General features: G+C 43.7%; 1 protein-coding gene across 1 annotated transcript in view; it reads left to right on the top strand.

The window, feature by feature from the left end:
• Positions 1–11033, top strand: part of LOC102563794 (myosin-1B) — a 33404-nt gene extending 22371 nt beyond the window's left edge. Inside the window, exons 27-39 of the mRNA XM_059732603.1 lie at positions 1379–1505; positions 1937–2055; positions 2180–2376; positions 3464–3647; positions 3735–3900; positions 4068–4192; positions 4463–4771; positions 4874–5077; positions 7859–7984; positions 8078–8248; positions 8339–8443; positions 8745–8840; positions 10748–11033. Coding sequence (XP_059588586.1) covers positions 1379–1505; positions 1937–2055; positions 2180–2376; positions 3464–3647; positions 3735–3900; positions 4068–4192; positions 4463–4771; positions 4874–5077; positions 7859–7984; positions 8078–8248; positions 8339–8443; positions 8745–8840; positions 10748–10903 — 2085 coding nt within the window. The 3' untranslated portion in view covers positions 10904–11033. The remainder of the gene's footprint in view (positions 1–1378; positions 1506–1936; positions 2056–2179; positions 2377–3463; positions 3648–3734; positions 3901–4067; positions 4193–4462; positions 4772–4873; positions 5078–7858; positions 7985–8077; positions 8249–8338; positions 8444–8744; positions 8841–10747) is intronic.
• The last annotated feature ends 3366 nt before the right edge of the window (positions 11034–14399 follow it).

Below are 14399 nucleotides of genomic sequence, written 5' to 3'. Positions count from 1 at the left end.
AATCTTAATTATATAAGACTGCATAACTGTCATCACTTTTCACAATATAGCCCATGGAAACAATAGCTTCACAGAACCTCTGAGATCTCAGAATGAAGTTCTTAGAGGATTATAGAGACAAGGCATCAAATCATATTTCACCTTTAGGCATCTGAGTGGTAATTGTTGCCCCAGGTTTCCTTTTACCAGAGGCCCCCAAAGATTGACATAGCCCCTCGTCTGATTTGGTATCAAATGAACTTTATTAGTAACCCCTAAACTTATTACAAGATTATTATCTTTGCAATACAACCTGGCAAGCAGTTCCTTTGACATTACAACAGCGACCTTTGGTGGTACCAGCCTGAGATCCTCTGCTAGGTGTGTGAGATGTTAGTTTCTGGATCCTTGTTACCCAAAGCAAGAATTCCAAAGCTGCTCCTGTCTCCCGAGGGTGGCAACACAAATGCACACTGTCTCTTTGTTTGTCCACTTGTTTTGTAACTTTCTCATCTCAAACTGTCCAGTCCTCAAGTTTCTTACCTCAACTTTTTTGATAAGGTACTCCAATACTATTCCATTTTTGGTTTTCTTTCCTTTTAGGGAAACTACTGTACCTGGTTAGCCCACCATACCAATCACAGTGCTCATTTTTTCCAGTGCCTAAGAGGGACTTTGTACAATTTAATTGCTTAGATCCAGGAAGGTCTAAAGTTATGCTAAGAGCCTGAGTATAACTCAGTTTGCCCATTACAGTAATTAGCCATCTAAAAGTAGATATCTAAATGGCACTTAGGGCAATATATAAGGCTTTTAGACCTTCTTTTCAAAAGTATGACTGAACTTCTAATCAAGCCCAGAAAGGATCTCCTATGTCCACTTAAGTTCTGCTGCAGTCTTAAGTCCTTAGAACTGGATACAGAGAAGAACCATGACTGGCAACTGTTTGATACAGAACAGTTCACGCTCTCATTTTAGCCCCAAAGCCAAAAGGTAACAGCATTAGCCCAGGAAGTAGAAAACTTCTTCATCCTGAGTGCATTTGACTGCATATCTCCAATTTTCTAATAAAGTGCACTACTTAATGGGCAATGGGCGAAGCAAGGGCAAGAGCATCCATTATCAATCTGGTTGAATCTAGCCCACTGGGCAACCAGGAAGGGAGGTATGTGGAAAAGGAAGATAAAACCACCCAGGAGCATGGTTTTAAGTCTCAATGAGAACAGCAAAACTTTGGAAAAGTGTGTGTCCTGGGTTATTGCCCTTAGTCACAGTCCTAACATTACCTATACTTTTATCCACTTATGAATTAATGCAAAATGCAGAAAAAGTATAACAGAGTTCCTCTGATCAAAATACAGATGTTCATCCACTTTCTTTTGATCCATGTTATATACAGGGAAATCTTGAGAAGATGTGCCGCACTCTGGAGGACCAGCTTAGTGAGATTAAGACAAAGGAGGAGGAGCACCAACGAACAATTAATGACCTCAGTGCTCAAAGAGCTCGTTTACAGACAGAATCAGGTAAGACACTTCTTTGAAGTATAAATATGAGTACATGCAGAAGAAACTGTTCATGGAGCAGGAAATGGCCCTTCTATGAAAAACAGACTACTCACCATGCTGCTTAAAACCTATTATTAGCCCTACAGTGCTGTAGCATCATAATCTTCTAGAGGTTCCTTTACTGCTTAGCAGAGGCATAGCACGGCAGGTCCACAACTCTGGGGAGCAACAGCACAGGACTGTGATGCTAGGGGTAGAAGAATGTAGAGATGCCAACTAAAGCATCAACTAGCTTTAGAGCTGCCCCATTCACCTCCCTCCTCTCTCCCTCTCCCCCCACCAGTTATGCTGCTGCTTTTTAAATAAATTTGTAAATTTTCATGTAATGAATAGTTATTTATAGTTCAATACAGCTACATGATATCCCTACTGTCGCTTGTCATTTTCAGGTGAGTTTTCTCGCCAGGTGGAAGAAAAAGATGGTTTGATTTCACAGTTGTCAAGGGGCAAGCAAGCATTTACCCAACAGATTGAGGAACTGAAGAGGCAACTAGAGGAGGAGATAAAGGTGAGGACTTTATCAGGATCTGATACCCCTTCTGCTGGGATAGCATTCCACAGCCTGGCAGATCTCCCTCCCAGGTCATTTCCCAAGATATTTAGTTACTATAGTAAGCCTGTCATTTCTCCAGGCCAAGAATGCACTGGCCCATGCCTTGCAGTCTGCTCGCCATGACTGTGACTTGCTGCGAGAACAATTTGAAGAGGAGCAGGAAGCCAAGGGTGAACTGCAACGTGCCCTGTCCAAAGCCAACAGTGAAGTTGCTCAGTGGAGAACCAAATATGAAACTGATGCTATTCAGCGGACAGAGGAGCTGGAAGAAGCTAAGTATGTGCTAAGAGAAAGTTCAGGATGCCCTTTTGGGAGACTTTCAGTGATGTGGGTTAGAAAGTGGCAAACTTGTGCCATAAGGTTCAAAAGACTAAGCAAGCCATGTCCAGCACACACACTGAGGGTAGAAGAGTCCATGGACTGCAGTGTGTATGCACTGGGGTCTTAAACCCCAAGGGCTAGAGACAGACATTACACATAAACCAGTTTAAGTGATCAGAAACTGGTTTAAACCTGTAACAGAATAGATGTTCAGTGCACATAAACCAGTTTGAAAATGGCTGAAACTGGTTTGAGATAAACCTGGTTGAATGTAGTAATAGACTTAACTGATTTGAGTCAAATCAGTTTATGCAATGTCTGTCTCAGACCCCTTGCTGGTTTAAGTTAAACCAGAAATCCCCAGCATCCTGGCATGCTCTCTGGGCTTTGTGGGACTCTCCACTCCACAGCAGAGCTGTCCCCTCCCCTTTGCTCTCTGGCTGCAGCTCTGGCAGAGACTTGCAGGCTGCTCCCCCAACCCCCACTCCCTGCTAAGCAGAAATTCTCCCTCCCCTCTGCCTTGCTGATATGTATCTGTGTATTAGATAGCAAACTACATGCTGGCTCCCTTTGGTCCATGCTGTGACAGGCAGAATCAACAGGTATCTGGTAATGTCCCCCTGTTTTCTTAATGGGGTAATAAACAGTGAGTTAGGGGTGATAAGCACTGTTATCAATTCCCTACTGGGCTAATCAGAGTTTCATGCTGGGGCCTGGCCATACAATCCCCCCATCCCGCCTCAGCTCAGTACTGTAGAAAGGAAGGGAGGGCACCTCTAGTGCACCCCAGCTTCTAGTCTGAGCCACTGCAGGCACGTGCCTGCATTTATGGAATGAAAAGTGAATGTCTATCCACCTCCAAATCAGCTCAAGCTTTGCAGGTTAAACTAACCTGCAAAGATTGAATCAATTCAGGCTCAGGCTTTTTGAAAGTCTGTCCCTAGCCAAGGTGGCTAAGTTGCTCTGGTGAATCCCAGAGCAGCTGCATACAATTCAATTCCCATGTGACTTTCCTAACATGGCTATGTTTGCTGTCTTTCAGGAAGAAGCTTGCTCAACGTCTTCAGGATGCCGAGGAGCACGTAGAAGCTGTGAACTCCAAATGTGCTTCCCTTGAAAAGACAAAGCAGAGGCTCCAGAATGAAGTGGAGGACCTAATGATTGATGTAGAAAGATCGAATGCTGCCTGTGCAGCACTAGATAAGAAACAAAAGAATTTTGATAAGGTACTTCAGGCTAAAGCTTCTAGGTGATAGATGCTACATCCTCCAGAGAGCTCCACTTTTACTGAACAGGGTCTTCTTCTTCTCCAGATTCTGGCAGAATGGAAGCAGAAATATGAGGAAGCTCAGGTTGAACTGGAAGCCTCTCTGAAGGAGTCTCGCTCTCTCAGCACTGAACTTTTTAAAGTGAAGAATGCTTATGAGGAGTCTTTGGACCATCTTGAAACCCTGAAGCGTGAGAACAAGAACTTGCAACGTAAGTCCCCCGATCCCTTTGTCTAATAAGGGCCTTATGGGAAGCTCGTGTACCCACTAGGTCCAGTCTATCTGTGTCTGTAATACTGCTAACCGCCAATTCCCTTGGAAAGTGCCTTCCTCCACTTGTCCTTTGTCTGACTGAGTTCTTTGTCTATAACCCGGCAGAGGAGATTTCTGACCTGACGGAGCAAATTGCAGAGGGAGGGAAGGCCATCCATGAGCTGGAGAAAGTGAAGAAGCAGATTGAGCAAGAGAAATCTGAAATCCAGGCTGCTCTGGAGGAAGCAGAGGTATGTACCATGTTTCATTGTCTTAGAAAGCATCCAGATGCTTTTGAATTGTAAGCTCTTACATAGCCTTGGGGAATAATTCAAAGGAACATGAGGAAAATTGTGTTTTGCTGACAGTGCAATGAGGGAATATGAGAGATAACATTTCTCTCATATGGGTGTGATGGAGGCTTGGTCTTCAAGGAACACTGAGTGAAATATTTCTGAATCAGAGTATTCGGTAGATAATCTTTTTCTTCTCCTATTAATGCTTCATTTGATCTTGGTAAGGCCTCACTAGAACATGAAGAGGGGAAAATCCTTCGCATCCAACTTGAGCTAAACCAGGTGAAGTCTGATATTGACCGGAGGATTTCTGAAAAAGATGAAGAAATTGATCAGCTCAAAAGAAACCACCTCAGAGTTGTTGAGTCCATGCAGAGTACCCTGGATGCTGAGGTCCGGAGCAGAAATGATGCTCTAAGGCTGAAAAAGAAGATGGAGGGGGATCTGAATGAAATAGAGATCCAGCTGAGCCATTCCAATCGCCAGGCTGCAGAAGCACAAAAGAGTCTGAGAAACACACAAGGAGCACTCAAGGTTTGCTAAACCAAACATAAGCATATTTATATGGACGAGCTAATAGTTTGACAGCTCCAGGAGTACTGTAATGCTAAATAATTTCTTTCATTCATTTTGTAGGATACGCAGCTGCACTTGGATGATGCTCTTAGAACCCAAGAAGATCTAAAAGAGCAGGTTGCTGTTGTTGAGCGCAGAGCTAACCTGATGCAGGCTGAAATTGAGGAGCTACGGGCAGCCCTGGAACAGACAGAGAGGGGAAGAAAAGTGGCTGAACAAGAGCTTCTGGATGCAAGTGAACGTGTGCAGCTCCTACACACCCAGGTCAGAATCGAGTTTGAAAACATGCCAGAAAAAAATTATGCAAGGGACTGCTATATATAGATCCTTCTCCAAAGAGGACTAATTGGGGTTTTAAGAAAAGAATTATCACCTTTGCTGAAATGGCTTTTGTCCTTACATTGACTAGAATGAGTCAATGATGAATAGAAAACAAAGAACTGAACACTCATCCTTGGTGTTCCTAATGCTGCTGTGCTGAAACCTGTATATAGGTAATTAACATGCATGTCAGTAATATTGCAATCATAATATGGAGAAGAATCTCAATGGATCCCGTGTAGCCTTTTTCAAATACCATATTTTCTCATGTTCACATGCACCTTTTTACCCAAAATCAGCTCCCAAAAATCGGGGTGTGTATTTTAAACAGGAAAATTGTTAACCATCCTTAACCTTGTGTTAACCATCGGATAACCATAGCTACTGACAGCACTGTAGCTTGGGCCTGAAGAAGCAAGTGAGCTGGTGGTAGCATAGGCAATGAATGGGGTGGGCACAGGGGGGCATGTGCTCTTCCAGATTTCTGCATTGATGGTGAGGTACAAGGCTGCAGCCACAGTTCAAATTACACTCTGACTCTTGAAGTTGTCTTCAGCAGTGGCAGCCAGAAGGAACCACCGCTGCTACCACCTCTGCTGCCTGTGCTGCTTAGTCTCTTATGGGTGGGCTCTTGTTTCTTATGGGGGGGCTCAGCCCCCCTCGATCTCCCCTGTAATTTGAATCATGGCTGCATCCCAGCCAGAGCCAGTGCCTGGCAGCTGCAGCAGTGGTGGTGGCGGCAGCGTGGAGTTGTGCCCTCCCCCCACCGCCCCCCATAGACAACACTTACCCATCATTTATGGCTGATAGTATCTTGCTGAGGCTTGTGATGTGGAAACAAAACTTAATTTATAGGAACTTATCTAAAGTATTACTTACAGTAAGAGCTAACAAGCAGTCTTGCTACTGCCCTTTGCACAGGTCTGGGGCATAACCTTTTGTGACAGAGCAAGTCCTTCTGGAAACATAGAAAGTCCAAAAAGTGTGCCATTGCAGGAGACAGTTTGCCACACCAGGACATTCCTGATGCAACACTTTCTATATATTCTATGTTCCCAGGAGGACTTACTCTATATCACAGTCATCTATGACTCCAAAAAAAATCTTTTTTTTCCTACATTCTGCCTTCCAAAAACAAGGTGCATGTTTTATTTGGAGGTGTGTTATATGCAAGAAAATATAATATGCTAACTCGAGGTGCACCAATAAATTGGTGCACCTATCGGGTCAGCACCAACATAAAAAAAAAAATGACTATATCAGAAATCGACCTGATGTGGCCAATAATTTGGCCAATAAATGCCTGTGCATGTGTGCAGGAGCACAGCACATCAGTGTGGAGAGTTGTGTGCAGCTGATAAGCCTGTTATGGTAAAAGGGGAGGGGGGAGGGAAGGGGCATGGGGGTGCAGATCAATGCCCCCCATCGTAACCACTGCATACCGCTCATCCAGGAGGGCATGGTGGGGGTGCGTGTGCCCCAGATCTGTGCAGGGTGGGCCAGGAAGGCTACAGCTGCAGGCTGGGGTTGGGACCTGTGCTGTGCTGCAATTGGGGTGAGCAGTAGTGACCTGGGAGGGGATTACAGGGGGCTATGGTAAAATTTGGGGTGGCTGCAGGCCCCTGCCATAACCCTCCTCCCAGCATCACCACCGCCCACCCCAAGCACAGCTCTGCAGCCTGGCTGCCCTGCCCAATGAAGATCTAGGGGCACCCCTCTCCCCCATGCTCTCCTGGACGAGCAGTGGGAGCTGCGACTCCCACAGCTCCATCCTGCTTCCTGCCCTGCCCTGCCCTGGCTGGGCAGTGCCTATCCCAGCCCCAGGCTCATTCTTTCTCTCACCATGGTGGGCATTGACCTGCTTCCCCACACCCCTTCCCTCCCCCCTCCCCTTTCACCACAACAGACTTACCAGCTGCAGTCAGCTGTATTGGAAATCGGATCAGTATTGCCCGATACATCTCCTTAAAAACTGGCTATCAGTATCGGCCCCCAAAATCTCTATCAATGCACCCCTAATCCTAACCAGTCTGAATGGAAAGTTTGTGTTTCCTGCCTCTGACCCTACCTCTAACATACTTACTACCACTAGACAGTATTAAACGTTCCCTGGCAAACTGGACTTTTCTCAGATCCAGAAAGCATTACTAAAGAGGAATGACTTGCTTTTAAAGACCAGATGGCACCAAATGGCGTGTGCTACCAAAACATTTGCATTACGTTATTAATCACGTGATGACTTTGAATATGTTTGTCCAGATGTGCCCTTTTATAATGACATATAATAAATACCAGACAATGCTATATTGTCAGTGCCTTGGTGTATATTTAAGAAATGGGTGTAAGGTGCATTCTAGGCTTGCTTGCCCAGTGCTGATAACTGCTTACCTGCTTAAGATAGTAAGATATCTATTAATTTAAAGAAAAATGCTATCCCCTTTCTTTCCCTTTCCTTATTATGAGCACATACAGCGTTGGTACAAAACATTGTCAGTCTATGGAAATGTACATAGAATTTTTTTCTAAAAATATTTGCAGCTTTTCACTGATAAGCTGTCAACATCCTGCAGTGACAATTTATTTAGCAGAGAATGCTATTACAGACAATGCTATTATACAAAATTAATGGAAATCTCTAAATTAAAGACTAATATTCACTTCATTGTCTAGATTTGATACACTTGGTCTGACAATAAAAGATATAATTTTATTTTTGTTAAACAGAACACCAGCCTGATCAACACCAAGAAGAAGCTGGAAACAGACATTTCACAAATACAGAGTGAAGTGGAAGAGACAATCCAGGAAGCACGCAATGCAGAAGAGAAAGCCAAGAAGGCAATCACTGATGTGAGTTGGAGATATCTGTCCTTGAAGATCAGGGCTCTGTTTTTGCCTGCAATGCATGATTCTTTGGATTGATTTTGTTTCCTTGCTCACTAGGCAGCCATGATGGCTGAGGAGCTGAAGAAGGAGCAGGACACAAGTGCCCACCTGGAGAGGATGAAGAAGAACCTTGAGCAGACGGTGAAGGACCTGCAGCACCGTCTGGATGAGGCTGAGCAGCTGGCTCTGAAGGGTGGCAAGAAACAACTCCAGAAGCTGGAGGCCAGAGTGTGTACTCTGAAAATGTGTAAATATATAATAAGCATGTCCAGTGTTCGGTCATAGGTGAAGTGCTAATAAGGCATTTTCTCATTGTAGGTACGTGAGCTGGAAGCAGAGGTTGAGAATGAGCAGAAACGCGGTGCTGATGCTATTAAGGGTGTGCGTAAATATGAGAGGAGAGTAAAGGAACTGACCTACCAGGTAAAAAAGGGGTCTTTGCTCATGTATATGTCTCACAGCAGGTCAGATTGCACATGAACCTGCAAGGGAAGGATTTTTTGTTGTCGTTCTTAAACAGTAAAGCAGTCAGCAGCAATTCCATGGGAAAACAAGAGTGTACCAGGAAGGGGTTTGAAAGACAGTGTTAGAAATGTTGAGTTGATTACATCCAGGTTTTATGCTTATATTTTATAATAAACATTCCTTTCATTGCTCAAGAGGCATGAAACAGGAAGGTAATGGGCAAATGAACTGACTCTGTTCCAAATCATATTCTTTATAGTCTGAGGAGGACCGGAAGAATGTGCTCAGGCTCCAGGATCTAGTTGACAAACTTCAGATGAAAGTGAAGTCTTACAAGAGACAAGCTGAGGAGGCTGTAAGTGTCACTTTGTCTTTGGACAAGCTCATCTTCTGCTGGAGCAGAAGTTCTGCTCTGCTGATATTGTGTATGTCTCTTCACCTGCCTGTTTATCTAGTTAAGCCTTCTGAAGTTTTGGTGTCACCTGTTTTATACAAAATCTCAAGTAAGCATAACATGAGTTTTTACTGGATATCCTAACATCCATTGTGGACAAATGGGAAGGTTCAGACCACAAATGCTGGAGGACAGCTATGTGCCCGTCTCCAAAAAACTCTAGTGCCAGCCTCAGGATAATTGGATTTGGGAGGGTGCAGTAAACAAAATGCACTCAGGAACCAGTAATTTAGGGTAATATCAGGCAATGTCACAACTTCAGAAGGGAACTGTGCTCCCCTGGAGGCAATAGCTTATTTATACTCCTTTTACATTCCATTGTGTGTAGGCAGTGCAACATAACATTCCATCCCCTGCCACAAACCTCTTCACTGTGCCATGCTGGTAAATTCTTTTCTAATATTAATCTCGGGGAGCATTTATGCTCCATCGGTTTTTCAGAGAAGTAAGTACAACCCTTGGAATGATCCTTACCAGGCTACACAGCTTAAGTTCTACTAAACTCATTAACCAAGCTCTTAATTACCTTGATTGCTAAAGGCTCCATTCCATATCTTATTCCACCCACATCCAGCTACAACATCTGGATCCAGGTGTTTTAACTTAGTAAATATACCTTAATTAAAGTACCTTGAAGGTGTCCATCATTTAGAAGATGTGAAGAAAAGGTTTGAAGAAATGTGCTTATAAAGTACTTAAAAAGAAAGAAACTGATTGGAAATTTTTATTTTGCATAGGGGATTGTGCAAGTTTTGAAATACCTTTTTTCATTGGTTTAGCAGATGGCACACTCTCTGGTAGAAACATTAGAAAAGTATTATTCACACTAGTGTCAGCAAAGATGGCCGACCAGATTTTGGTCATACTTTTAACAATATTTCCCTTTAAGATGAAAAAAGTCAGACTCAAAAAATTTGTAAAAGACACTTTTACAGCAATGGCAAAAAGGATTAGAACTGAATGAATCTGAACTGTAGTGCATACTTGTGTAGTAAAAACAGATAGTAAGAACTGTTAATTCCAATTTCATTAATTTAAACTCTTTATTTAAATCTGAGCTTTGCACCAGCGTTCATTGTTTATCAGAATGTTTTTTATTTCCTTGGGGGAAAAGTTCAGATTTATAGGCTAGTCCTTTATGTTGGTGGGTATATTTCAGTGCTAGACAGAAGTTCCTGATCTGTGTGACAGGTTTATAGGGTTTCTGATAGAAAATAATTGATCTGCCCATTTAATTCAGTTCTGTCTTTCTCCTCTCCTTGGTAAGATACTTCTCACTGGAAGGTATAACCTTATTCTTTTAGTACAAACCAGAAGTGCGCTCATTCTAATTGTACAATAACCAGAAGTGAACTCATTCTAATTGTATGCATGCTAATTTATTATAGCCTAACCTAAAACCCCTTAACACTATGGGGCTTTTTTATAGCACTCACCTGAAATGATCACCTTAAAAGACTCACAGGCCACATCTACACAAGACACTGAATGTGCAGTAGGCCGATACTACTGTGCAGTAGCATCATGTAGCAAAAACCATAGCACAACACTACTGCGCAGTAGCATCACTAAAAAGACATTCATCACAATGCTACTGCCCAGTAACTTGAGTTACTGTGCATTCATTTAGTACTTGTGTAGAAACTGATGAAAACAAGAAGGTTTATGCTTAGTTTTCTGATAAAAAAATGGTAAGTGGGTGTCAGAGAATCAAGACCTTCCCCTTCCCTTCAGCCATCACAGCCCCTCAAGTCAGAGTTGGACATGTCAGAGCTTTGGTTTTCACAACTCTCTCTGTCCATCCACAGGAGGAGCTATCCAACGTCAACCTCTCCAAGTTCCGCAAGATCCAGCATGAGCTGGAAGAGGCTGAGGAGAGGGCTGACATGGCGGAGTCCCAGGTCAACAAACTTCGAGTGAAGACCCGGGAGGTTCAGAGCAAGAAGATTGATGGGGAGGAATAAGGATGCAGCACAGCTTCAGTAACAGACTGAAGAGATGAGCAAAATGTGAAACTCTGTCACTTTGTGTAATTATTGTTTGTGTTATCCTCAGTGTCTAGAAAATAAAGGATGTAGAGATCTTTGCATATAATGCATGTGGTAGGTTTATTATTATTATTATTTATTATTATTATTATTATTATTCACTTACTTTGGGGTCTCAAGGTTTGCATATGTCCATAATGAAATATACACTTTGGCAAACCTTTATCCCTATATTTTCAAAGCATTTGGACTGAAGTTGAAGTCATCTAATTTGATCCGTGATTTAGTTCTTCTTCCCTGTTCTATAAGTTGTCAGCATTATAGTTTGTATTTTAGGAAAATATCAAATTTGTATTCAAAGACTTCCAAGCAGGAAGGCGATTCACATCCCTTGACAAATTGTTCCAAAGATTACTTATTTCCCCTCCACCCCCTCCTAAAAAGTTGTATCTTTATCTCCAGGTTGAATTTTCTATGTTCAACTTCCACTGGTCAGATATTGCTAAATTTAACACCTGATCTTGTGTTCAGACTTGGAGACTGTTGTGATCAAAGTCAGTCAGGAATAAAACATAATGTTTATATTCCTAAGTAGTAGTTGAAAAAGTTTCCTTTGGTGTACTACATACTTGACATGCAAAAGTCTTAGTCAGGTAGAGCTTCTCCAAGGAGTTCTGGATAGTAGCCAAGGGATCCTTTTAAAATGTTAACTGTTATGCAACAGGGTTATAGGTTGTAGCCATATTTGTCTAAGGACATTGGCAGACAAGGTTCTTTGGGTAAATCTGATATCTTTTATTAGACCAACTAGTTGTAGCCAACTAGTTGGTCTAATAAAAGATATCAGATTTACCCAAATAACTTTGTCTGCCAACTGTTATGCAAAGGTGTTTTCAATGAAATAGGAACCTGGACTGTTTCACCCAAGTAGTTAGTAATTTGGACAGATGCACAGCTAGAAAATAACATCAATCCACCTGTACTCCCCCAGTGTAGCCAGTTTCACCTTGAAATGGCTTATAAATGTTATAATAAAATCAGTTAATGCTACAGGGGAAAGGTAAAAAAAAACAAGGCATGATAGGTGAGCAGCCTTGTCTTCCAATGTCCTAAGACACCTGCTGACACCTAAGAATATTGTTTGTAAAATATCTGTAAAACTCTATCAAATCTGCATTGTAAATTTTACAACTCTTGTACCAATGACACACAAAATACAGGGCATGGACAATCAAGGACCTTCAATTCCATAAGTTCAAATTTCCATCATCTAGGGTACAGACAGAAATGCAGCTCCCAGCTGTAAATCAGAATGATTTTTGCAAAGTGTTCTGAGTTACAACTTTACCCCAGACCAAACAGAAGTTCAGTGTTGGTTCCAGGAGGAGGGGAATCTAGCTGCAGGTTGGGAGCCTGCAGCCAGGTTCCCATAGCAATGGTCAGTACTCTCTGCCAGTGCTCCTGATTTAAGAATGGAAAGGAGGAAAGGCAGTGGAGGGAGCTTGTTCTTGGGGCTCCCCAGCTGGTGCTGAAGGGTAGGCTGGGTGAATTGGAGATCCCCCACCTTGGGGGTGGAGTGGGGGCTCCAATACACCTGCCCCACTCTCCATGGGGGGCTGAAAACCCCCCAAACTGAACTCCCTCCACTCCTTTTCCTCCTCCCATTATGAAAACAATGACAGGCTGGGAGCTCCCCAGACACAAATTACAATAAAGGCTACATTTTTAAATGTCTTTATCTGATACCTCATGAGATGAGGGGTCAGTCTTTGACCTGATGGGCCATTTTTTACGCAGTCTGCAGCCATGCACTTATGTTTGGTCACAGCTATAAACTGCTATGGCCAGATTGCCATAAAAATTGTTCCTTCTGTCTACACCCCTAGTGTGCACCAGACCCAGTCTGCATGTGCACAATTAACTTCTTAGTGTAAACATAAAATGAGGAAACAAAAACATTTGAGAACTGAGTTGAGCCCAGTATACTTTGCTGATACTGGACCAATACATGAATGTTTGAGAAGTGCCCACATATCTGGTATATATCTGTTCAGTCATATGATATTAAAATAAAAGCAGGTCTAGAAAAGCTAGGCTAGAAAAAGTGGCAGTCCCTATCTCTTCACAAAGCTCCTAGGGGAAATTCTTGAGCTAAGGGTGCACCTTGCTAGCACTTGGTGGTGTTCCTACATTTTCTCCTTGGTCAATGTAGTTCTCTGTGTATGAGAAACAATAGGAACAAAGGGTCACTGAGTGCAATGTCAGTGGCTACATCTACACATTCACTTAACTGAAGGGTAGGCTAATTAGCTGCAGAGTAAAGCATCATTGTCTCCAGGTGCTTGGAGACATGATGAAAATTGGTGATTTTTGCAGTTTAATTGAGTCACGCTGTACGTGTGTGGGGTTGTTTTACAATTTAAATGAGTTTGTTATGTTGCAAACTAAACCACATCTGCATGTAGTATAGTTTGCAACATAGTTATTTGTAACACAGCAGCCTTGCAGACCTCCCTCCTCTCCCCTGCCCCCACTGCAGCAGGAGAGGTGGGCTGAAGGCAGAAGCAGAGAAGGGCCCAATACTTTTTTTTCCCCCATCTCACCTGTGGCGAGCTGCTGGTGGGCTGAGTGGCCCCAGAGCTGCAGGGAGCCACGGTCCTTCCTTCAATGGTGGCAGAAACCCCAGAGTCACCCAGGTGGGCTGCTAGAGAGTGGTTGCTGCCCCAGCTGGGGCTTGGGGAACAGTTGGATTGGGCTAGGTGCTGCCTCTGATCTGGAGAAGCGCCCTCCTGCTAGTAGCCCACCCAGGTGGGCCCAGGAGATGCCACCACCATGGAGGGAAGGACTGGGACCCCCTGCAGCTCAGGGACCACTGGCAGCTCAGTCCCCAGCTGTGAGAGGTGGGGCAGTCTGCGTGTGGAAGGGGGGAGGATCAGGCCCCTCACTGCTTTTTTTTTTCCAGCAAAGCCTGCCCATGTGAGCTGCTGCTAGGCCTCACAGCCCATGAGCTATGGAGGGAAGGGAGGGCGGTCCTTCCCTCCACAGCAGCAGCACCTCCTGGGGCCACCCGGGCAGGGTGCTAGCTGCACAGGTGCTGCCCCAGCTCACGGGCAGCACCCGCCAGATCCAGCTCTTCCCCAAGCCCACCCAGGGAGCAGTGCCCAGTGGGGCAGCACCACTGCAACTGTTGCCTTGTGGGGTCAGGCCAACTCTCAGGATCTCAGCATTGCACTGTTAGACAGGAGGGTGTGACACAATTACACATATACAAACACACAAATCAATTAGGTGCATACACATACACATTACCAGCTTGGGCACATATACATCCAAACCAGCCTAGGCACATGCTTACCTATCATCAATTCAAGCATATATACTATACACCCCAAAAGTTAGATACAGATCACTAATTCATATATCATGCACACAATGACATATATGCACAGATGTACTCATAAGTTCACACACA

Source organism: Alligator mississippiensis, chromosome 8 (assembly GCF_030867095.1).
Source record: "Alligator mississippiensis isolate rAllMis1 chromosome 8, rAllMis1, whole genome shotgun sequence".
NCBI lineage: Eukaryota > Metazoa > Chordata > Crocodylia > Alligatoridae > Alligator > Alligator mississippiensis.
Note: the sequence above shows the minus strand (reverse complement) of the source record. Positions and strands in the feature narration are given on the sequence as shown.